This window comes from Polistes dominula, unplaced genomic scaffold, assembly GCF_049000335.1.
Source record: "Polistes dominula isolate Pdom_NZ unplaced genomic scaffold, Pdom_raw_medaka contig_73, whole genome shotgun sequence".
Classification (NCBI taxonomy): Eukaryota; Metazoa; Arthropoda; class Insecta; order Hymenoptera; family Vespidae; genus Polistes; species Polistes dominula.
The window spans coordinates 1746919-1772754 of record NW_028300951.1 but is presented as its reverse complement, the minus strand read 5'-3'; the positions used below and the strand labels follow the sequence as shown (position 1 = coordinate 1772754).

The following is a 25836-nucleotide window of genomic DNA, read 5'->3' as shown; positions in this document are numbered from 1 at the left end:
AGATGTAAGTGTATATTTAAAACTTACAGGACTTTTTTTAAATGCTGGTAAGTGTTTGGAATGTTGAGATAAGGTAGAAGCTTGTTGAATTTCTTCACAAAGATATTTTGCTATTTCTGCTGCAACTTTAGCATTATTTTCTATAAGTGCAATATCTGCAATTGTAAATCTTCAATGAAATCTTTAACATTATATTACATTGCACAATCTTATAATTATTATTATTATTATTAAGCTACATTCTATCATATATATGTATATACTTACTAGTCTTAAGAAACTTGCCACTTGTCATTTCATTAAGTTCTTTCAATAATAATGGTGTAACATATTTTCCTTTGATATGCATACGTTTAGCCTTTTCTAATGCTTTACTTATTTCTATTTCTACTTCATTAGGATTCAATGCATGCTCATTAGGAACAGAAACAGTTAACAATATGCCTGTAGAAAGATTTAATTCTCTTTGTATTCTTATAAGATCTGCTGCATCTTTAGAATCTTTTACTTTAAATGGAGCTTTTAATTGATCATATGTTTCAGCACAATAGAAAGCTGGGAAATTATAATTATTGCCAATATTTACAACAGGTACTCCTTGAGTTTCCTAATGAAACAATATAATAATATTTTTATCAACTGACAAATAATGTAAACAAATATATATATATATATTTAAATAATACTTACTAGATATTCTAACGTTTTACCAATATCCAAAATAGATTTAACACCGGAACAAACAACAGCAATGGGTGTACGACCAAGTTCAATTAAATCTGTACTTATATCGAAGGTAGTTTCTGCTTCTCTGTGAACACCACCTATACCACCTGTGGCCATAATCGGTATGCCTGCTAAATTTGCTATTAACATTGTAGCACTAACTGTAGTCCCACCATTCAACTTTTGCAATACGACAGAAGATAGATCTCTTGCTGAACATTTAACTGTATTTTCGGGATTACTTTTAGATAATATTTTTAATTGTTCATGATCAAGACCAACGTGTATAATTCCATCAATGATTCCTATTGTAGCAGGTATTGCTCCCTAAAAAGAAAAACAAGATTAATAATTAAAATATAATCATATCATTGAAAATTAATTACAATCAAAGCATGACAATGTAACACTCAACAATAATTGCAACAATTTAAACATTTATATTTATGATATATTTTACAAACAATTTGATTATTTTTTTATAGATGTCGCGTGTGATATAATTAAAAGAAAAGAAACAAAATGGAAAATAAATATATATATATATATATATATATACGAACACACACACAGAGAGACATATATACACACTTGTTTTTTCACAGCATCTTCAACTTTGAGAGCAGTTTGAAAGTTTTCAGGAAAAGGCATCCCATGGGTTATAATCGTGGATTCCAATGCAACTATCGGTTGAGAATGATTTTTCCCATCAATAACATCCTTCCCATAAATAATATGTTTCCATTGATTGCTTAATGATCGAGAAGGTGAATCAATATTTCTCAACTTTTTCCAAAATTTCATAGAATATATAAGACGCATGACGATTGTTATTTCAATTCAAACAACAACACTTGTGTAATTGACACGTTTTCAACTTAAATTGCAATGATGAACATGAAAGAAAAAAAACACAAAATGTTGATATCTTCTTCTGTTTCTTCTTTTTTCTTTATATATATATATATATATATATATACATATATAACGATTAATATTATATTACAAAAAATATGATAGAGATACCAATGATTGATCACAAATAAATAACAATATTTATAAATATTTTTAATTAATGTTTCATATATATAAATATTTATCTACATAAATATAACTACATAAATATATCTACATATATATATATATATATATATTTATATATATTTATATTTAACTATATAATTATATAAATATACTATGCTATATAAATATATAAATTATATAAATATAGTTATATAGTATAGTATAAATAATATACTATATTATATAATATACTATATAGTATGCTATATACTATAGTTATATAGTATAGTATAAATAATATACTATACTATATATATATATATATATATATATATGTGTGTGTATTATGGAAGATATGAATATGCATCGTACAATAAAAACAAAAAACACACACAGAAACAAAAGCAAATTTTAGAATAAAATTATAAAAATATTTGAAATATTTATTACGCATGAACAAACGTTTAATAATATTGAAATATATATATATATATATATATATATATATATATAGTATTGATTGATTAATATGTTTAAGTATTTTATTAAAAAAGAAAACAATTGTCATTACGAATATACATTGATATGTGTGTGATATAATATATGCATATATTTACTTGTAAATATATAAAATAATAATGAATATTTTCTAATATTTAACTTTGTTCAAAAACAAACAATACTATGATTTCTCTCTTGTTTATACATAGATTTAACATTATCGTGTTATTTGAAAGGCCACCATGCCAGTGACATCACTCACATCACATTTCCATATGCAAAGTATATAGTTATCAAAGCTTAGTAAATATAGAACTAGGAGAGAAAAAAATTTGTTTTTTTTTTGTTTTTCATAATAATTATTAATTATAACAAAAAAAAAAAGAAAAAAAGAACGAAATAAAAGAGAAAATACGGAAGTTGAAAGAAAATTCATTGTTTTGTATCACATTATGTTTGATGTGTCAATACTTAAACTAAACAATTTTGTAATTTGTCAATTAAAAAACATTAAGCAATCACGCATATATACACAGTCACCGTCATTACATATACTATTATAAATATGTATACGATTCTTATTATATATGCTTATTTTATGTGATGAACTTTAGTTAACGAACGGACTTTGAAGAAGTAAGAATTGTCAAATCATGTTACCTTTTAAAAAATTATATTTGATCGCTTATAATGCGATAGAGGTTATCGGGTAAGTAATTTTTTTTTGTTTTTTATATTATTTGCATTATTTTTAAAATTATATTAAATTGTTTGAACATATATATATATATATATATATGTATTATGAAAAATATACAAATTTGATTAATTTTCACAATAGTTATTATATTTGTGGTTAGGTTTACATACGTATACATAGTATACTGTTATTTTATCTATTGATGACAAATACACATTCAATTGTTTAATTCAAATTTTAAATGATATTTTGTATCAATAATATCATTTAACAATAATATCATTTAACAATAATTAATATTATTATATTTATTAAATTTATTTTATATATATTTTTCTTACTAACAACATTTGATTTATTTTACAGTTGGTCTTACGTATTCTATATATTGATATCCCATTATGGGGATAATACGTCAACGTTAAGTCTTTGGGATAAAATTTGGCTTCCTTTAACCTTTATTCAATATTCTGCTTATTTGGAGGTATTTAAATAAACAAGACAATTAATTTTAAATTGAATTAATATTATCCAATTATTTTGTAAATATATATTTCATTGATTATATATAAAATAGAAATATTTTCTTGTTCATTTAGGTAATACATTGTATAATAGGTTTTGTTCCATCAAATGCATTTATAACATTGGCACAAGTTTCAAGTCGTGCATTTCTTATCTTGGTATTATTCTCATTACCATGGGAATTCGTTGAATCATCACTTTGTTTACCATACACTGTTCTATCATGGAGTATTACAGAAATTCTCAGATATTTATATTATCTATTGAACATTATATCATGCGTACCAAAGTTTCTAACATGGCTGAGGTAAAAAAATACATTTTGATATTGATTTCATTTGATTTAATTGTGATTTTTTTTTATAACAATTATATAACATAATTTGTATTTGTATAGATATTCTACATTTATGGTACTTTATCCCACTGGTATTAGCGGAGAACTTTGGTGTATTTATTATGCAATTGTTTATTCCATGTCTCATCCTGAATTATGGAGTTATGCATTACCTAATCCATGGAATTTTACATTTAGTTATTTGTACTTGTTGATAATTATTGTTTTAACGTATATTCCAGGTAAGCATTATTATTATCATCGTCATGTTAATTACCTTTTTTCTTAATATTAATAAATGTTTTTTTTCTTACATTGTAGGTTCGTTTATATTATACTCGCACATGTTGTCACAGAGAAAGAAAATATTGGGTACAAAGGTTGCAGTAAAAAAAGTCAAATAAATAAATTATTATTCTTTTTTTTTTTTTTGATTCAATATATCACTTTATATATTGTTATTAAGTAATTTTGAATATTTAAATAATTTGTGTCTTATATTATCTAAGATTAAATCTATCTTTCATATTTTAAAGTTAAAATATATATATATATATATATATAGAAAAAATGTAAAGTATAGATTTAATGAAATAATTCTATTTTCATTTTAATAAACAAAATTTATTTCTTATGCATGATCACCAGTAGGTACAGCTTTAATAATATCTGAATTTCCTGGATCTGTTATCGAAAGAGTACAAACACGGAAATACTTTCCACATGCTGTTCCCAATTCAATGTTATTTCCAGTGTAGTGATGTACACCTGTCTTTGCTAGCATAGCGTAGTACTCGATCTCAGATTTCCTAATAATAGAAATGATTATTATTTTACAGAATTGATTTTTATTTTCATTGTCCACTGTACTTACAAACAGGGACTAGAGACTACTCCGTAGTTCTCCTTCATTATTTTTAATATAACCAAACAAGAAAGTTACAAAAATATATTTCATATTTTATTATTAATATAATAATATTTAGACAAATTTTATATAAAATATCTCATCTATAGATAGATTTGTAACTTTCAGGTTATAGGTTATGTTTTTTTATTTTCTTTTTTTTTAAGGAGTACTACATCTCAGTCTCACCTTAAAGGAGGAGTATTGTTTGCAATTATGACGAGCTTAGCTTTGCCTTGTCGTAGAGATTTCAGAGTTTGCTTGTATCCCAATACGTACTTGCCCGATTTCATAACAAGGGCAAGCGTATTGTTAATACTATCTTTGTCCTTTTTCTGTTAAAACAAGTAATATATTTATATTAAAAAAAAAAGTTATATTTTTCTTCATTTCTTTTTTTTAAACTAAATATTTAATGTTATTTTAAGTCGAATAAAAATTAGAAATCTTTTAACCTAACCTCTTTGTATAAAACTACACAAGCTGTTCCATAATATCATTTAATTTCTATACTTATCACAAAATTATTACAAATATTAGAAGAGTATTTTATTAAACAAAAAAAATGTTAACAGAAAAAAAATTCATTAATAAATTGTATAATTAAAATAAATAATAATGAAACAAAAATGTGAACACGTGGTTGTTAAAAAAGAATATACATACCTGCTTTCTTTGAGCAACCATTTTTGCGGTTTAAATGTACTTCGAACTAAAAAAAATATTTAATATAATTAATTATTAACAATCAGGCAATGAAAATACTTGAAACTTTGTTAAACAATTAAGATGCAATGGTAAAAAAAATGTCGATGCAACATACCTCCGAAAGCACCAAACACGGAAAGAATGAGATGCACGCGTATCTCCGAATAATGTTGCAAGTAACGCCATCTATGTAACTATGCGCGCGCACATGCGCAGTCACTTCCGCTCACAATGAATAGCATATATATATATATATATGTGTGTTGTGTTATCATGTTATTTTAAAATAAACATTGAAAGTAAAATAATATAATAATTAATTTATAAGCTCTTTAATTAAATTAAACAATACATTATACATAATTCTATTTATAATGAATACATACATATACATATATACATATGTTTTTAAAATATCTATTTTTCTCTTTCTGTATATGTGTTATATCTTATTATTTAAAAACTTCGTTAACACATTTCTTTAATGTAGAGATTGCGAAATCGATATCACTGTCATCTAATAATACGGAAACACACAGACGTAAACTAGGTCTTGGTTGTTTGTATTCATTTTCCAGATAAATTGGCCTTACAATAGCTAATTTATTTTCAATGCACTTTTTAGAAATAGAATTAAGAATTTTGACTTCCTCCAAGTAACTTTTCTCTTCTTTCAAATATAAATGTTTTAAAGGAGACTCCACGGAGCTTGTGGTTTTAATATACGGCACTTCTTTAAGAGCATTATCAACAACTATACAGTTTTCTTTCAACCGTTCAAAATTTCTTGGAGATTTTTCCATAATAGTTATAGCAGTAATAGTTGCCTTTGTTAAAAGTGGTGCTAATGATGCTGAAAAACAATATCCAAGAGCACCTAAACGTTGATGTTCTATAATAAAAGATGTACCAGCGCAAAATCCACCAACAGATCCCATAGCTGTTTCAAAGGATCCTACAAAATCAACAATAAACAAAATATCCAATGTATAAAATGTATATATATATATGAAAAACAAAAATCATTTAAAATAGTGAACAGATTAATGCTTACCCATAATCATATCAATTTCGTCTTTAGGAACATCAAAATGTTCAGTGACTCCTTTTCCATTAGCACCAAGAGTTCCAATTGATATAGATTCATCAATGAATAATCTTAATTTGTATTTCTTACGTAATGCAACTAATTCAGGTAAAGGACAAATTTGTCCTGTATATGCATAAATTCCTTCTATAATTAAGAAGCGTTTGATTTTAGCAGCTTTTTTAGGATTTTGTTTATCCTTTTTATCTTGTTCTAATAACAATTCTTCTAAATGTTGAACATCATTATGATTGAAATATATAATCGTTGATCTAGAAGCATCTAATCCTTTTTGTATGGCATAATTTATTTTACTATCTACGTATACTAGATCATTCTTTTTACAATATGCAGGTATGGCAGTGGAAACAGTACTGAATGCGTAAGAAAATACTATAGCTTCTTCGGTTCCTGTAAATTTAGCTAATCTTTCTTCCAAATCAAGATGAGTATCAATGGTACCATAAAAACCACGTGGACCACAGGATCCAACTCCATATTTTTTTACAGCCCACATTGCCGTTAAATCTAATTCCCTACTTTCCGTTAGGCCTAAATAATTTTGACTTCCCACATTAAGGCATTTTTTGCCATTAATTACTACATTTTTACCAACTCTGGAGGTAACTATTAAAGGATCTAAAGATGGATGATTAGGATCTACTTCAGGTACTAATGGTTCTGGTCTCCATTCTGCTAACTTTTTGTTTAATACATCTTCTGTTATATTTTCTCTAGGATATAGTTTTTTGATAATGAACCATAAGAATAAAAGTACTATAAATATTTTTAACAAAGTGTAATATTGTGGTATAGTACTAAGAATCTCCATGGATTCTATAAATAGAAATTTGGAACTCATTTTTATAGATGTTATAATTTCAACTTTTTATATTGTTTAGTTTTTGGTGCTTTCTTATTTGATGATTGAACTCTACTTAACGTGTATATACATATATATATATATAATAATATAAATATATCGCAATAAAAAATAAAACAGTACTGTACTTTTAGTACTTAACAATGAATCAATGATATGATTAATGTATATGTATATTCATATTTATATTATCAATTATTTTAAATAAATTTTTAATTTAAATCGTACCGTATAAAATCGTCCACATTAGTCACTAAATTCTTTAATAATAATTGTGAAGATAGGTGGCGGTCAAGTTCACAATAAAGAAAAATCATAAATGAGACTTTTATATAAAGTATTATTTTTAAATTATTTTTTATTGTATACGCAATTCACTTAGAACGATAACGATGAACTGTTAGCATTATACTAGAAAATAGTAATCTATATAAAATTCTTATATACTATCATAAAAGCGGCCTTCGATTTAGCCAACCAATCATAGAAGTTCTGTTATCGTCGACCAATCCCAATTCACGTACATTACCTAATCCTTCAATGGCTATTGATAAAAAAGTAAGACATTTTTAAATAGAAGGCGGTTATTTAAATTATTAAATCCCACATAAGAAAAAAAAAGATATTTTGAATAAACGTTAAATGGAACTTTCGAACAATCCTTTTATATAGAATTAGAAATCGTTCAATATTTTAAGGTTAAATATGTTCGATCGAACGGTCAACTTTCATAAAATAGATAAAAGGTTAAACGAACAAACAAACAAACAAAAATTAATAATCGAAGAAAGCAATCTTTTATCGGAGAAAGTGCATTCTATATTTGAAGCATCGTGATTGGTGGTAGAGACAAAGTCAGATTGAATTAAAAAATCTTTGGTCTCCTTTATATTCAGGACGCGTTACGATAAAGGCGCATGTGCGTACGACTGACATTCCCAAATGCCGGCTCGGCGCAGTGCAATGAGAGAACTAGTACTTCCGGTATCCGGTAAACGCCCCGAGTCTATCTAGAGTGTCGTCCATCTGTAGGCTTTTTTTTACTTATACCGGTAAACGCCGCGTTTGCGTCATTGTCAAAATATCTTTTGTCGTTAGTTCGATCGTATAAATGGTGCCTGTTTCTAAACGAATCTATATGCTTGACGAGTGAGAAAGAGAAACAGATAGACAATAAACAAAGAAAAGGAATGAGAAGTACGTATTTTTTTTAATTATAACATAACATAATATATATATATATATATACAAATATTCAAATATACGAAAGTAATCGCAATATACAACTGTAGTTACTTGTTATTTATCTCTGTTTTTTGTTGTTGTGCATGTATGTATGCATCATATATAACTATGATATATATGTATATGTATGTATGTATGTATGTGTCTGTCTGCTGTCTATTTACATGAATCCTTTCTCCCACCCTTGTCCCTTGTTTCCTTATTCTCTGGTGTATCTTCTTATTCGTTGTGCCAAAAATACGCGCGAAAGGGTACGAGCAACGTCCTTACGTGGGCTTCATTGAAATCCGGAAGAAAAGGGGGTTAGAGAACGCTCGTGTGTTTATTCGTTGCGTCCCTCTCACCCCCCGGCCAATCTTGCCGTCTTCCCCTCCCCACTCTTAATCTTTCTACCCCTTCCTTCTTTTCGAATACATACACACACTCATAGAGGATATACATATATATATATATATATTCGATTAGAAGCGCGTGAGTCACCACCGATCGCACCTGTCACTTCGACACAGCTGGTATTGGATATATTTTATTTCCTGATTTATTGACACACGCTTACTTACGGTGATTCGATTGGTATGTTACTTTCTCAAACAAACGAGGACTCATCTTTCATCGACGCTTTCTCATGTCTCATTTCTGATTTATCTACTTTGAATCATCCCTAAGTATATACATGCATCTATGCGTGTATGTATTTATCTACGTATGTATGTATGTATGTGTATTTCGGTACAAGAGAGTTTTCAAATTGTCTTCTTGTCCATTCGTTCGTTTGTTGCAAACGACAAACCATTCGTTTAGTTTATTATTAATTTAGTAGATAGTACGGTTCATCGACGCACAGTGTAAACTCTCTTTTAGGTAGGTCCTTCCTTTAAAACATATCGCCATGTTTGTGACAGACTTCACGACGCGACCAAAATGACAACTGTCGGTTAAGTCGGTTACATTTATTTTTATTAAAAGACAATCGATTTTTTGTTTTAATTAGTTGTTTAATTATATGCGTCCATTTTGGATGAAATTATAATTTAGGGAGTTTTTATTTTGTGTTACTTTGTTTTTCTTTTTTAATTTTATTTTATTGATAACGAATACAAGGGGGTAGGGATATCAAAATAATGTCAATCTGACTTGACAAGTGTTTTTATCACACCGCTCAAAATTACTTGATTATTAATTTTTACAAAATTTAAAAAAAGAAATATGTATTTATTTAAATATTTAGGATTCGATTGAATAATTTCGTTAATTACAAGTCCTCCCGGATGCATATTTATCTACGTTGAGTGAGATGCGCTCGTGCGTGCGCATGTGTGCATCATATACGCGCGAAAATGTACTCCGTTCAAATTAAACGTACGAGATCATATCTCTTCTTATTATTATTATTATTATTATTATTGCAATCGAGAATTGTAATAGGAAATTGTTATATCTAGCGAAATGTATGCTATACTTTTTATTTTTTTTTTATTTGCCATGTTTTTATTAGCTTTTTTTTTTTAATTGCTTTGTGTGTGTGCGTTGAATTAATTAGTTGAATTTTTTGATTTTTAATACATTTTGAAGCTTCATAGTTATTTTCGATTTCTTCGTAGTATATTAATTAGAAAATAATATTAATCTATAAAAATATCTATTTACACACAAGTTAAAAAGTTTTTTGAATTTAATGTAGAAACATTTTTTTTATTTCTATTAAAATTTACTTTTATTAAAAATATAAGTATTTTATATTCATACATCTTTTCATCGATGTGAATATAACGAATTACGTTTTTAAAAGTTCTTTCGGAAATGTTATTTTACATGGTTTATATTCATTCATCAAGTAAATTATTTGTAACTACATTAATTCATCCAATTACACATTTCGCACATTAATGCTTGGAATCTATTCAAGAATATTGTATCCCATCGTAAATTTCTCTTCCACTAGTTTTATGAGAATTTTTAATGAAGCTCGCGAATGCCGTTAGAGTTCATTGCTGTCTACTCGGTGTCTCGCAAAAACAACATCATTGTATTTAGTATCTATTGCTTTTATACTACCTACGAGTATGATACTTTTATTTGAATAATAATTTCAATTGCAAACCAGTAGGTTTATTCAAAAACTTGATATGTTTCATTACAAAAAAAAAAAAAAATAAAATAAAATAAACTGTAGAAACAGATAGTTTATCTTTCTTTTCTTTTTTCTTTTTTTTTTTTTTAATGATATTATTATTTTTAATTTTATATAATACGAACGGTGAGTTGCAAAAATTCTCAGCTTATTCTTTTCTCTACAAGTTTGGAAATTACGTTGAAAAATAAATTTAAGTTTGACATGGAAGAACAAAGTTAAAATATCAACTCACATATAGATTTTATGGCGAGTAATTTAATTTACTAAAAAAAAAAGAATAAAAATAAAATCGAAACATTGATAGAAAAAAAAAAAAAAAGGAAAAACTTCGAATACCACAACGTATCATCGAAAGTAACTTTTGTTACGTATCAAGTTTTTGCATACACCTACGAAATAAATTTTTAAATCGTCACACATTTCTCTTTTTTTTTTTTTTTTCTTTCTTCAAATATTACGATAAAATTTCTATTTTCAAAATATTATATCTGTAAATTCATATCATTATACGAATGAATAATTTTAATCAAAAGAAAGAGAAAAGTAAAACAACAAAAAGATAACAAATTTATCTAAATCTAATCGTTGAGTAGTACGAATGTGGGAGAGAGAGAGAGAGAGAGAGAAGGGGAACGGGGGTAATTTTTTTTATCGTAAGACACTGTTGTTTGTCTTAAAGCGTTACGGCCCTGAGATTCAGAAGGTGAGATTAGAATTCAATCGTGAAAACTGACGAAGTCAGTCGCTTAACATCCTTCATTAGTCACGCATCGTTATCCTCGTGATATCGTTTTATCGTTCCTTCTTAAATTCTCCTTTTCTTTCGAATTATTTTATCATTTATCGTCGTCAAGTTTTTTTCCTATACATTATATATATATATATATATATATATATGTTTTTGTATTTTTAAAAACATTTTTCTGTGATACCATAATTTGATCTCTGATTTTGCTGTGATTAGTTTTTCGTTTATCAAACGGACAAGAAAGAAATTTGTAAAATGCCGCATATCAAAGAACCCAAGCAGAAGAATAATAATAATAATAATGAATCTCGGATGGTACCGGAAACGTACAAGAGCATATTAAATATGTGGCAGAATCGTGAGTGCCGGATTTCCGGATCCTTTTCTTTTTTTTAATTATTATTACAATTTTATTGAAATTGATCGCATAATCGTATTATCATTTAATATATACACGTATCATTGTATAAATGTATGTAAAGTGTATGTGTTGTACAATTATAAATGAATAGAAAAAGACAAATAGAGTTTTGGCGGAACAAACGAGCTATTTAATCAGAATTATTAATTGCAATTAGTATGATTTGGAAAAAAATAAAAAAAAAAAAATAAAGAAAAATCTTTCACGTGTCTGGTTGGTGGAATCTTTTCTCTACTTGTTGAATTTACATGTTTTCGTTACAATCATTTGTTATCTGCTTTTTTTTTTTTTTCTTTTTCTACTTTTTTATTTATATTTCTTTACGAAAAGTAATTCTCTAACTGTAAAATAGCTGATGCGAGTTAAAAAGTAGCGGGATTCCCGGATGTGTGTCACGTTGATTCGGATAAACGGTGATCTGGTAACAAACGACTATTTCGAATCGTTACTTAATTTATACCTGTCCTGTGGAATAATAGTTACCGTGAGACAAATGATCGTAATACTAATCTTGTTAAAGATTCTTTTATCATTGATAACATTTTGTTCATTTATCAACAAGTATCTGTCTATTATTTTAACCCTTAGAGTGTTATGGACGCATATTTGAGTTTGGTAAAAATTACGATATGCATCCTACGTGTTTTTTAATATTAATATAAAATAATGTAGTGTATATTAATTATTTAAATTATATTCAGAACCTGATTAATAATAAATTATTCTATTCGTACAAACAATATTAGTTAAAAGTATTCACCACTCAAAGGGTTAATACGTATACTAATAAATTTGCAAAAATTCATATTATATATATCATATTATAATTTATTTATATATTGTGTTGTTGTTTACTCATTTTAAATTCTTATGCGATTAATGTATCGTATTATTGAATGTACGTGACGTTATTATTAACAATGATGAATGTGTGTAATGAATACAGTATTATTGTATCATATTCAGAGACAAATCTGTCTAGCAAATATACAAGAATGAATCTTCATTTATTTCATAATGCATATAATTCAAATCAATTATATATAAAGAATATTTTCTATCTATTTTTACATATTAATTATATTATAAATATAATATATAATTAAATTAATAAAATAAAATAAAAATCAAATAAAAATAAAATAAATTAATTATTAAATTAATTACTTAAATTAATAAAATAATAATTATATAAATTATATAATTATTTAAATATTTAAATTATTATATTATTAATAATTTACTAATATATTTTATATATATATATTATATTATATATTATCAATTTATATCTAAATCCATATTCCTATCATGCGGATATCGTTATCGATTTAACTCACAATCGTAATCTCGTCTCGTATATTATATTGTTTCGTTAAAACGTAGTTATTCTTCTCATTGGCAGTATTATCGTTCTAGAAAATTTATTCGAATAATATTGTAAATTTCAAGATAATATTACCAATCCAAGAGAGTTCAATAATTTTGATAAAGTTTTTTTTTTTTTTTTTTTTTTTTTTTAATCACCTTTAGTGCAAACATTTTATCATTATATTTTATTTGCAATGTGTATTTTTCTATGGGAAAGAATATTTTATCAGTCGTAGATCTTCATGTTGTTTTTCCAACTCTCTTTCTTTCTACGTGTATTTTTCTTTTCTCTGAGGTATAATAACATGGTATATTTATTCTCATTTTTTATTTCTTTCACAATCAAATATATATATATATATATAGTACTCTTTTAGAATTTATATACCTATTTCTTTTTTTTTTTTTGTTATTTTATGTATACCATTAAAATAGTGTCTCTCCTTTACGTGAGTAAAGTAGCAACTTATTTTGCATCGGTTAAAAATACATCATCCACATTCCTCTTCCTTATGGGAAAAGGAAAAAAAAAAAGAATTTCCAAGTCAAATTAATTCAAATGACTTTAAGCGACATGTCCTTAATTGGATTCTATTTTGTACACGTAAGGATAACTTTTTATTGCGCTTAGAAAATTAAGTTTGTCTTTTTTTTCTTCTTTTTTCTATTTTTAAATTTTGCAATACACGTATTGACAATTATTCAGATTATATATTAGTCTTCTTTTTTTTATTATTATTATTATTATTATTATTATTATTATTTAATTAAAAAGATTAACTCGTATATAAAATATATATATATTTTTTTAAATCTGTACACAAATCGAAATAATAAAAACTTGACCTCGAATAAAACGTGAAATGCGGTTAAGGTTGATTTCTTTTGCGGTTTTTCTCATACTCGTTTAATATTTCAATGAAGACATCGTTATTTTATTTGCTATATATATTTATAAAGTAGATTTCAATTTTACGATTTGCAATACGATTTAAAGTACAACGTAAAGTTAACAATAACTCTTTTCGAAGTTTCACATTTATTGCAATATCTTTTAGAATAGGAAAAAAAGAGGCTTACCGAGATTATATAATTCAATGCAGTATCAGCAAACAGTTACTTTGATAAAGTGTTCAGAATTTTATTTAAATAATACATTACAAATTCACACACACACATACACACACACACACATATTACATGTAAAATACTTTTATTTATTTGTTCAATATTTTGTCAAACAACAAATGATCAATTTATAAATAAATATATATAATTTACCATGACCTATTGATCATCTCATAATGTTACATACTAATATACATAATTAACAATTCTATAAAATTATTAAAAAAAAAAAAATAATACAAATAAAAACATATTTTACCCATCAAAAAAAAAAAAAAAAATACAAAAGCAATAAATAGTAAAACGTTATCAAAAAAGAAGAGACAATCGAGAGGATCGAAAGTTGGAAACGTTTTCGGATTTCCGGGAGAATCCGTCAGACGATGTAGAGAAATTGCATTTCCGAGTTTTTTCCCCCCCCTCACCCTTCCCCCCTCTCTCTCTTACCCTTGTTTCATGCGCGCGCACACACACGCATACCAATATACTAGTTATACACGTACGGGTGGCTGTGTGCCACGTGGTGGTCCATGTTCTACTATCAAAGCTTACATAACTTCGGGTCTCGACCGCTAGGTGGCAGCACTGCGACTAACCGGTCGAAACTCAGAATGAGGAGGTTCAGTAGTACGCCGGCCGTTCATCTCGTAACTTGCTTGTCAGATTTTTCGCGGTTCGCGGTTAGTGAGCTACGCCCCCCTTAAGGGAGGGTTCTTACGGTATTTAACAAATAATAATTGTCACTTTATATTTATATTGAGATTTTTTTATTAAAAGTTTTTTTTTGCTTTCATTAAAACGATTCGATTTAATATCGCGACGTCGTAGGAACGTAAAAAGAAGTATATATATATATAGAGTGAATGTGTTTGTGAGTAAGGGAGGGTAGTGTAAAAAAGAGGAAAAAAAAAGAAGAGGATACACGGAAAGAAAGAAGGCGTAGCATCCATCACCCTTATTGTCAATTGAAAGAAGAGAGGAATGTTTTCTTTTTAATCATCGAACGAGATAACGTTTTTCATCCTAGTGGGAAATAATATCACAACATTTGAAAAGGATCTTGTCAAAAAGGCTGTTGGAAAATTCAAGGATCTATCATCATTGGCATTTGTGTGCTTCCTTATTTCCTTGCTTGCTACCTAGTTACCTACCTACCTACACCTATCTCTACCTACCAACATAATTACATCGAACCATCATCATCTTCGTGGGTGGTGAAATTTCATTAGAACTACCGTAACAATTGGTAAGCCGTAACGATCTAAAATGTTTTTTTTTTTTTTTTTATTTAATTCCAATTTATATTTATTTTCTTTTTTATTAAAAAAAAAAAAAAAGTTCTCGCGTTTATAATTAATACAATAATAATTGTCTCGTACAACGGTGTGCGTTTAATGATGCAGTTTTAATTAACGCCGTTGTTGTAGCCTTAACGTTGATTTGTCACGATCTCGTAATTTGCGTAACAATTACGGCTGAATTTTAAACGAATTAACGTATTTTTATTTAAAAAAAAAAAAAAAAAAAAGTGTAATTTATACACCTGTTGTAAAAAGTATATCTCATTTCTTTCGTTGTTGTTGTTTTTTTATTAGTGAAAATAAAATAGAAATTAAATCGTTTCGCAAAATTTCTTCTCTTTAATTTTTATTGGTGACAAATCCCTAGTAAGAGCACAATATAATGTATTCGTAATATTTTTCATGTTATTTCAATAAATTTAAATAATATCGATTTTATTCTATATTACCTTTTTATTTTAACTGTATATTATTCAATATAAACAAATATTATGCGTGTAAAATTATTGAATAAAAAAAAAATGAAGTAACTTTTGGGAACGATTTAATTAAACACTAGATATAGTACCATTTTCAGTATACCTATTTCAACCACACTAGTCAAAATGATTGGTGTATAAAAAGAAATGCTTTTTGACTTTTTCAGTCTTTATTTACTCTTCAAAAAATAACAAAACAATGTGTTTAACAATAATAATTTTAATAGATAAATGAATTTATAGATATTTTTAAATAACAAAATGTTTAATTATTTACAGAAATCAAATGTTACTATATGAAGTAGAAATTTTGAACTAAAATTGGCCCGATCAGTCAAAATGACTGGTCTGGTATATCTAATGTTAATATTTCGTCACTAAGTTTTTATTTTATTATTTTTTTAATAGAAGTACAGTTATGGATAAATCACAGATATCATTTTATTATTAACTGTAAATATTCTAGAGAGAATCCTTTTTATTTTTTTGTATTTTTATACGAGTTGGAGGATCGAGCCTTATAAGGTAATTCTCTTGGTATATGTTGCAGCAAGTTGGTTTGTGAGAGTAGTAGCCTTTCCCACAGTTTCATCGTTTCATCATTATTTCTCTTTTTACGAGAAAGGTTAAAATGTAAAATGTATTTTCACGAGAAAACAGGCTACTACAGATATCAAACAGAATAATATCATGTTATATGTTTTTTGTTAACTTCTACTACTACTCTTTCCTTTTACAGAAAAAATATACACATATATATACACACATACATACATACATACATATACTCTCATATATGTATAGAAAGTAGTATTTATAAGCTTTGAAAAACAAAGTTCATATTTCGTATTTTTACTTTTGTATTTTTTTTTTAAACAAGAAAATATTCAAAAGTTTGATAAAAATATCAAGTCAACAGACAGAAAAGAAAATAATATGTGTATATATATATATATTGTAGTAAAATTGGATTCCCCAATATTTTTTTGACTATTGGACTTCCTTTAAGTTTCATGTTCTCACATTTCATCCCCAAACGTGTTTGTAGTAGTACTTTCTAAGGATCGAATATCTTTCGTCGTTGTCGTCGTTTGTAAGAAAACGATATCCACCCACGCCTATTTTTAACTTCATCTTATGGTTAAATTTAGAACGTAAAATTTCTCGTAAAAATGTCATCTCTTTTTTTTTTTTTTTTTGTTTTTGTTTTTTTAGTAATAATAGTTTAATGGTAACAGTACAAATATTTATCAGATAATAAATCAATGTTTTTTAATTCTCTTGATGAAAGTACAGTAATATATTGTCATATTACTGTATTTATTTTATTTATTATATATTTGAATATATAAATATGTATATTAGGTATATTATTTATTAATATTTGTGTGTATATATTTGAAAAATTCTTTTTATTTCTTTTTTTTTGTTATATTTTTTTAATTGTATGTAAAACTTTAATTAAATTCATCATTTTGTTAATATCACTTTCTCTCTTTCTCTCTCTTGTGCAAATTATATTAAATAATTTGTATTCGTTTACTAATTGGACTTTACCGTTGATACTAATTATTATCATCCACCTTTTCTTTTATATATATATATATATTTAAAAAATTCAACACGAGATTGTTTTCCCCTTCTGTAAAAGAAAGCAAATTTACGATGATGGAAGAGAAAAACAAAATAAACAACGTGACTTATTTTATTTTATATCCTTCTTTAGAGAATACTTTATTGTTTATATAAACTCAAGAGGGGTGTGGTGAGATTGTGGTCGGGTTGGGGGGGGTGTCGGGGTTGAATTGTGCAAAAGAGAGAAGAAAATAAGGAAACGATGAGACCGATTGTAAGATTGGAGGAAAAGAAATGTAAAATTCAGATAGAAAGAGACAAAGTGAGAAAGATAGAAAGAGACAGGGTGAATGAGAAGCTGAGGGTGAAGGAGAGGCTATGGGTGAAGGATAGGCTGTGGGTGAAGGATAGGCTGTGGGTGAAGGAGAGGCTGTGGGTGTGAGGGTGAAGGAAAGGGTGAGGTTGAAAGAGAGAGAGAGAGAGAGAAAGAGAGAAAACACATCTGTGATAGAAGAACGTGGGAGTGGTGTGGAGTGAGGTGGGGGTTGAGGGTGGGGATTGTATATATTTGATCTCTCTCGCGATTGAACGAACCCACTGACGCAGACGCAACATCCACCCAGGTCTTCATCTTCTAAGGGTGGACTTCGTTTTACAAATGTGGACCAGTAGTCAGTCGTTCGTTAGACTTCGTGCAATGTTTATTCGTCGTCGTACAATTCATCTAACATATTTTTAAATTTGTTTATTTTTTCTCATTGATGTTATTATTAATCAATATCAATTTGTTATTGGAAATTATTATTACAGACAAATTATACGGAAAAATAATATCAACCCTTGATCGATCTTATGTTAAATCGTATTTAATTGAAATTTTTGCTAAGGAAAATAATAATAATAATAATAATTATTATAATAATTATAATATTGTTTGGTTTTTAATCTAATATTTGATTAGAAAATTGAGTTTTAGATTTTAATTAATTTTATTCGAATTTTTATTTCTTTTTTGTTTTATTGCTGTTTTTCTTTATTTTTTTTAATAATAATTTTTTTTCCACTTAACAAAATAAATAATTATAATTATAATAGTTTGATTTTTAATCTAATATTTGATTAGAATTAATTTTATTCGAATTTTTATTTCTTTATTGTTATTGCTGCCTTTTATTTTTTTTTTTTAATAATAATTACTTTTTTTTTCAGTTAATAAAATAAATAATTATAATTATAATATAGTTTCATTTTTAATCGAATATTTAATTTAGAATTGTTATCTTCTTATTGTGTTATCTATCTGTTTTTATTTTATAATAATTTTTCGTTTCAGTTAATAAAATAAATCCTATTAATAAGCATTCTTCTTTTTGTTTATAATATTAATAAAAAATGGAATTATTATTATTATTATTATTATTATTGGATAATATAAAATTGAAATATTTATATATTAAACGTTTATTTTATTTCGAGGGTTGATAATAAGGTAAGCCTTTAACGTCATACAATTTAATCGAATTATTCTACGAAACTTTTCATCGTAGATAATAATGTTATATATATATTTTTTTTAATTATTCAATAACACGTGTGTGTGTGTGTGTGTGTGTGTGTGTGTGTTAGATACAGTTTATAATTAAAAAAAAATATTTTGAAAACGTTAACGTTTTATGTATTTGTATTTCTAACTAAATTAACAGAGTTTACTTTACCAAACGCGTTGGATTTGTGTGGGTGTGTATATGTATGTGTGTTTTTTTTACCCCATCTTTGTTTCTTTATTCGTTCTCGAGAGGGAAAAGAAGAAGTAGAAGAATAATAAAAAAAAAAAAAATAAACAAAAATGTAAAGAAAGGGTTACAACTGACTTTACGATACGATAGAAAAGAGGACAAAAATTCATTTGAAAAGCATCTGTTGTGTGCCTGGGCGTTTGTATATGAGTGGGTGTGTATGTGTGAACGTGTAAATCGATTTTAATATTCTCTTGAAAAACAAAAAAAAAAAGGAGATTATATATACGGTGTCGCGATAAATAAATAATTTAGTTTTATTTTTTTTTTCATTTTATTTCTGTGCTTTTATATTTCTTTTCTTTTTTCATTTGTTTTGTTTGTGCCTAATCAATCAATCAATCAATTAATCGTACGAATGAATAAACGTATAGAAAATAATTATTATTAAAAATAAATAGCATTGAATTGAAATTTTTTATTCCCTGACTTTGAATAAATTAAATAAAAAATTTAAAAAATTTAAATATAAAAGATTTAATTAAATTTTGTATTTTTTTAATTATATTTTATTTTATTATACTTAGATGAGATGAATTCCAATTTTTTATTTCGTTAATATAATAAATTAAAATTTAATTAAATTTTTGGTTTTTTTTTTTTTTTTTTTAATTTTATATACTTGGATGAATTTTTTTAGGTATGTATGTTGAACGATCAAAGATTATATTATTATAGTTGAAATGTTTAAGTATTCCAATGTTAGTCAACTTGAAATCACATTATGGTTGTATGCTTTCACGGTTTACATGAGAAATCCAAATAACGTGTTCACGAAGGGAGGATAATGGATGAAGGGAAGAAAAGCATTTGGGTAAATTTGAAGAATACAAATATCTCATTTTGTTAGGGGGATAAAAGGAACTTTGGTTGAAGTTACTGTATTTTTTAAATTTCAATGATTTCGAATTGAAAATAATATATGAGCATTTTATTGAAATGTACGAGTTATCTTTTTATGATTGTAAATATTTACTTAAATATATATTAAAATATTTGATTATCGGAATATTTCATAAGATAAAAAGATAAAAAGATTCAAAGATTTTTGAATTATTTAATTAAATTTGTTGACAAATATTTTAATTTATGAGAAGACGCCAAAACGTGAGGATGAATTTCTTGGATGGGATTAGGGTTGATGATAATTATAAGAATTCTAAGATAGACTATATATTGTATGTATGTGTATGTATGTATGTATGTATGTATGTATGTATGTATGTATGTATGTATGTATGTATGTATGTATGTATGTATGTATGTATGTGTGTGTGTCTCTGTGTTATCGATAATCGTTTGACGAAAGTTAAATTTAGGTGATATATACGTAAATAAAACGCTTCATCAATTTTTAATTATTAATCAACACTAAGTAAGAAACAAGAAGAAAGTTGACAAGGAGTGTTCGTAGAAAAGCAACAAATTATTTAATCGATAACTAAAAAAAAATAAAATAATTAAATGAACGAGTTTATTATATAATTATATAATTATTTAATTCATAGTTTATTATTTAATTTATAATTATATAATTATATTTAAGATCGTTGTTATTAAAACTAAAAATTATTAAAAAAAATTATTGAGAAATTCTTTTTTTTTGTTAATTGATAAAAATATAATAAATATATTATTCGTTCAATTATTAATCAAACAAATTAAATAATAATAATAATATATAACGAATTTATATTATAATTATATTTAAGATTGTTTATAGTAAATCCAAAAAACTATATATTGGGATCTCTGGCAGGGGCGTGGCTTAGCAATTCGACCTATCTACTTTAATTTTGAATTTAGCCACCAGATAGCGTATTCAAGTTCTACAGATCACAAGTAACCTAGGAATTCGACCTGTCTACTCTAATTTTGAATTTAGCCACCAGATAGCGTATTCAAGTTCTACAGATCACAAGTAACCTAGGAATTCGACCTGTCTACTCTAGTTTTGAATTTAGCCACCAGATAGCGTATTCAATTGCTAGAGATCTCACGTGGGGGCGTAGCAATTCGACCTATCTACTGTAATTTTGAATTTAGCCACCAGATAGCGTATTCAAGTGCTACAGATCCCAATATAAAATTCTTTTTCTTATATTTTTTTTTCTTTAAACGTTGACAAAAATATTAAAAATATATTATTCGTTTGAATTATTAATCAAAACAAATTAAATATAATAATAATAATATTAATAATAAATACATACCGGAAATAGATAAAGAAGTATAGTTATTATCGAGGATGTTCAAATGCTGCGTATGCAACAAGAGTTCGAGGAAGGAAAAGCAGCTTATGACCAATGAAATGGACAATAACAGCAGTAACAACAAATCATTGGGAAACAAAGTGATCGATTCATCCATTAAAAGTGATAACGACGATAAATATGTTATAATAGATGAAAATAAAGATAAATCTGCTAACGGTGAAATTAATCAACGATTAGAAACAAATACTAAAGTATCTTCCTCATCAACATCGTTGTTATTGGAAAATCATTTAACTAATATGGAAAAATTAACAATGAATGATAATGATAATAAAGAACAAATTGGAAAAGAAGAAGAAAAAGAAAAAGAAGAAAACCAGGTGAAAAATAAAGAGACAAAAGAAAATGATGGGGGTGAGGGGGTAGAACAGAAAGGTCAAGGTGAGGGTGTAGAAGGGTCAGATGAAAAAGGTAGAGGAGATTTGAAAGAAACGATGCAGAAGGGTTGCATTGGTACTGACGAAGCTAAAGGGGAGGAGGGTGGTGGTGGTGGTGGTGGTGGTTGTGACGGTGTTGTTGGTGTTGATGGTGGGGGTGAATTCGATGCTGTAGAAACTGCAATAGCTTCTGTTAAAACTATCAATGTTGTTGTTAAATCAAATTTATACAATGCCTCGGCATATATCGAGAGAACGATTGACGATGGTCCTGACGAAGAGGGGGATGATTCTGTTTTTGAATCTTGTCCGAACGAGAACGAGAATGAAAATGATAACGAGATTGATAACGAGATTGATAACGAGACACCTGCTAAAGTTGTAACAGGTATATATGTTGAATTGATTGATTTTTATCCTTCTTTCATCGTTAGATATATTGTTTTGGAAAAATAAATCGTTTGTGAAAAATTGAATATTGTAAAAATTATTCAAAGCAAAAAAATGGCTTTGGTTAGGAAAGGAAATATGATAGTGGTGATATATGTTTATTTTATTTATTTTTATATATGGTTTAAGGAAGGATTTAGAGAAAGGGTAGAATATTTCGAAGAATTTATTTAATTATTATAATTAAATTATTATAGTATTAGAATTTTTATTATTTTATTTTTTGGAAGGATTTCAATTAGTTTAATGCAAATTTTAATTACACGTATTAAAATATTTAATATGTGTGTTTATACATATTCGTCACTCTTTCTAAATTAATTAATTAATTATGGGTAATTAATTTTTTTTTTTATTTATTTATTTATATATGGTTTAGGAAAGGGAAGGAAAAGGAAAGGGTAGAGTAAATAGAGAAATTAATTTAACTGATAATTAAATTATTATTTAATTATTATAATTAAATTATTATAGTATTACAATTTTTTATATTATAATTTAATGTTCTATTATATATATATATTTTTTTTAAAGAGATTTTCTATTAGTTTAATTATTTTTTTAGTTACACGTATTAACATATTTAATATTTAATTTATTTTTTTAATTTATTGGCATATGTGGTTTAGGAAAGGGTAGGGAAAGGGTAGAATAAATAAAAAAATCCAATTAACTGCTAATTAAATTATTATAGTATTAATATAAATAATACATTATTTATTATATAATAATACTATAATATATTATATTATAGTATTAAAATAAATAATTATTAGAATTTTTTATATTAATATTATAATATGTTTTACAATTTTTTTTTTTAAGGATTTCAATTAGTTTCATAATTATTTGAATTACACATATTAACATATATAATATGTGTGTGTTTATACATACTCGTCAATCTTTCTTAATATTAATTTCTATGAGATAATAAATAAATTTATATTTGAAATATTGTAAACCGCTTTGTCAACCGAATGCTAAAAGTTGTTGTCCCTTTAATATAATCCTATATGATTATCATATATATATATATATATAATACTTATACAGGAAGGTCGAGAATACTTAAGAAACGAGCTGACGTATACTGAATTTATTCGAGTGAGGTATCCTCTTTTAAAATACAGTTGCTTACTTTTTCATTCCTGTTATTTCCGTGTCCTTTATCGTCATCATTTCTCACCAAAAAAAAAAAAAAAAAGAAAGTCAAAATAAAACATTCCTTTCATCCATCCATCCATCCATCTTCGAATAAAATATTTTCCAAATTTCGTACATATATTTTCGTTTATATATATATGCAATTACCATCATATATTTACATGATATTATTTAAAAATAAATTCACATTCACGACCAAGACCGCAATCAAATTGAGAACCAAAACGAGGTTAGAGTGGGGTGGTAGTGGGGTGGGTGTTTGGAAAGGTAGTTGGTTGGTTAAGGTCGATCATAACGTTCATCGAAAATTGATTATTTGACCTAAAATGGTTTTAATAGAAACTAGAATACACACACTTACACACACACACACACACACACACACACACACACACACACACACACACACACACACACACACACACACACAAATATTATATCTCTCTCTCACTCCTTACCCTTTCTTCTCTTCCACCCCTTTTTTTATCTTTTTCAATGGCTTCGGTTGACAAAGTATTTTTATCGACAAGATAACAAACCACAATAAATGTTGGAATAGGCTTTAGTATAGCAATAATGTCCATTTTTTTTTTTTATTTATCATAACATGATTCGATTCGTTATCATCCCCATCCATCACACACACACACACGCACACATACAATTTTCCCTATTATTATTATTATTATAATACTCTTTTATATCCGATATGAGATTTCCAAGTTTCGATTACGTTGGTTATTCGTGTTCCATCTTTAGAAATTCCACCAACTACCGACTGTTGTCGTCTTTTATTATCCTTCGATTATCCTCGACCCTTCCTATCCTTTCCCTCCACTCACCCCCTCGTCATCCTCTTCTTCCTTATGTCATGTTCAATACTATCGTGTAAAAAAAGGAAGGAAAAGGGTTACGATAGAAAATCCGATATTCGTTTTACTAGAGTGAGAAACCATCATCCCCATCCCTCATCCCCATTCCATCCCCCCATATTGTTGGCATCGGCAATTTCTGGGATTCGATTTTTTCGATCGATCATGACGAGAAGATGGATGCAAAAGCTATTTTTCTTTTATTTTTTTTTTTATTTTTTTTGTTATTGAGAATCACGACGATTAAGTTAATCGATTATCGAAGATTGTTATCCGATCGACCGTAAATTACCATCCCTCACTGCACCCCTGTGATCATTCCTATTGTTCGAATCAAAATGGTATTTCGTGATAGGATTATTTCGAGCGTATTATTATTATTATTATTATTATTGGACATATTTTTTTTTTTTTTTAATGTAATACACGATTGTCGTAATTTTACACGTTTTTTAACACTTTAATGGCCGCACGTTTATGCAGTCAAATGTCGCCTGGGGCATGGTAATATTTTTGAAGAGTTAATTGAAACAAATTTGTATAAAAAATTCACGAAATAATATACAACATGTATCAACATACACGTAAAATAATAAACAATAGCAATTTAATATTAATTATTAAAACAATTATTTATATGTAAAATTATAATATTATAACACATATTATGTTGTGTGAGCGGCCATTAAAGTGTTAAACACCGACGCCGATATTTTGTCAGGGTGTATAGGGAAATAAAAAATAATTAAAAAATTGAACTATAATTATAAATAGAAATTAATTTAATTTTTATAATTAATTTGTTCAAAAAAAAAAAAAAAAAAAGAAACAATACATAAATAAAACAAAAATTGCGATACACAATTTTTATTATATATTTAAATTATAATTATATAATTTATTTTATATATTACGTATATAATATAATATATTATATATATATTATTTTATATATTATTATATATGTATATATATATATATATATATTATTATATAATTATTAATATATAATTATATATATATTTAAATTACAATTATAATATATTTAAATTATAATTAATTAAAATTTGGATCACCATATACCAGACATTTTCATATA

General features: G+C 26.4%; 5 protein-coding genes across 11 annotated transcripts in view; 2 read left to right on the top strand and 3 right to left on the bottom strand.

The window, feature by feature from the left end:
- LOC107070071 (uncharacterized) overlaps positions 1 to 2506 on the bottom strand; it is a 61946-nt gene extending 59440 nt beyond the window's left edge. Inside the window, exons 1-5 of one of the 2 annotated variants that reach the window (XM_015327927.2) lie at positions 2367 to 2506; positions 1318 to 1603; positions 691 to 1053; positions 268 to 607; positions 28 to 155 (exon numbers count right to left, since the gene is read on the bottom strand). In XM_015327927.2, the coding sequence (XP_015183413.2) occupies positions 28 to 155; positions 268 to 607; positions 691 to 1053; positions 1318 to 1548 (1062 nt within the window). In that variant the 5' untranslated portion in view covers positions 1549 to 1603; positions 2367 to 2506. Of the gene's footprint in view, positions 1 to 27; positions 156 to 267; positions 608 to 690; positions 1054 to 1317; positions 1806 to 2366 lie in introns of those variants that run through there. The other variant, XM_089171992.1, reaches the window with a different exon arrangement.
- Positions 2507 to 2817: 311 nt separating this feature from the next.
- Positions 2818 to 4368, top strand: Hacd1 (3-hydroxyacyl-CoA dehydratase 1). Its single transcript, XM_015327908.2, has 5 exons — positions 2818 to 2959; positions 3317 to 3434; positions 3550 to 3782; positions 3873 to 4054; positions 4134 to 4368. Exons 1-5 carry the CDS (start codon positions 2904 to 2906, stop codon positions 4214 to 4216), a joined length of 672 nt encoding a protein of 223 aa, XP_015183394.2. The 5' UTR covers positions 2818 to 2903; the 3' UTR covers positions 4217 to 4368.
- A 41-nt stretch (positions 4369 to 4409) lies between these two features.
- Positions 4410 to 5652, bottom strand: RpL30 (ribosomal protein L30). Its single transcript, XM_015327947.2, has 4 exons — positions 5543 to 5652; positions 5386 to 5431; positions 4909 to 5054; positions 4410 to 4621 (listed from the first exon to the last, which is right to left on the bottom strand). Exons 2-4 carry the CDS (start codon positions 5404 to 5406, stop codon positions 4444 to 4446), a joined length of 345 nt encoding a protein of 114 aa, XP_015183433.1. The 5' UTR covers positions 5407 to 5431; positions 5543 to 5652; the 3' UTR covers positions 4410 to 4443.
- A 91-nt stretch (positions 5653 to 5743) lies between these two features.
- Spt-I (serine palmitoyltransferase subunit I) lies at positions 5744 to 7619 on the bottom strand. The gene is made up of 2 exons (XM_015327934.2): positions 6482 to 7619; positions 5744 to 6382 (listed from the first exon to the last, which is right to left on the bottom strand). Exons 1-2 carry the CDS (start codon positions 7374 to 7376, stop codon positions 5880 to 5882), a joined length of 1398 nt encoding a protein of 465 aa, XP_015183420.2. The 5' UTR covers positions 7377 to 7619; the 3' UTR covers positions 5744 to 5879.
- A 752-nt stretch (positions 7620 to 8371) lies between these two features.
- Positions 8372 to 25836, top strand: part of capt (adenylyl cyclase-associated protein 1) — a 35747-nt gene continuing 18282 nt past the window's right edge. The window contains exons 1-2 of one of the 6 annotated variants that reach the window (XM_015327917.2): positions 8372 to 8594; positions 21818 to 22636. In XM_015327917.2, the coding sequence (XP_015183403.2) occupies positions 21844 to 22636 (793 nt within the window). In that variant the 5' untranslated portion in view covers positions 8372 to 8594; positions 21818 to 21843. Of the gene's footprint in view, positions 8595 to 11691; positions 11883 to 15067; positions 15691 to 19135; positions 19289 to 21817; positions 22637 to 25836 lie in introns of those variants that run through there. The other 5 variants (XM_015327915.2, XM_089171991.1, XM_089171990.1 and 2 more) reach the window with 5 other exon arrangements.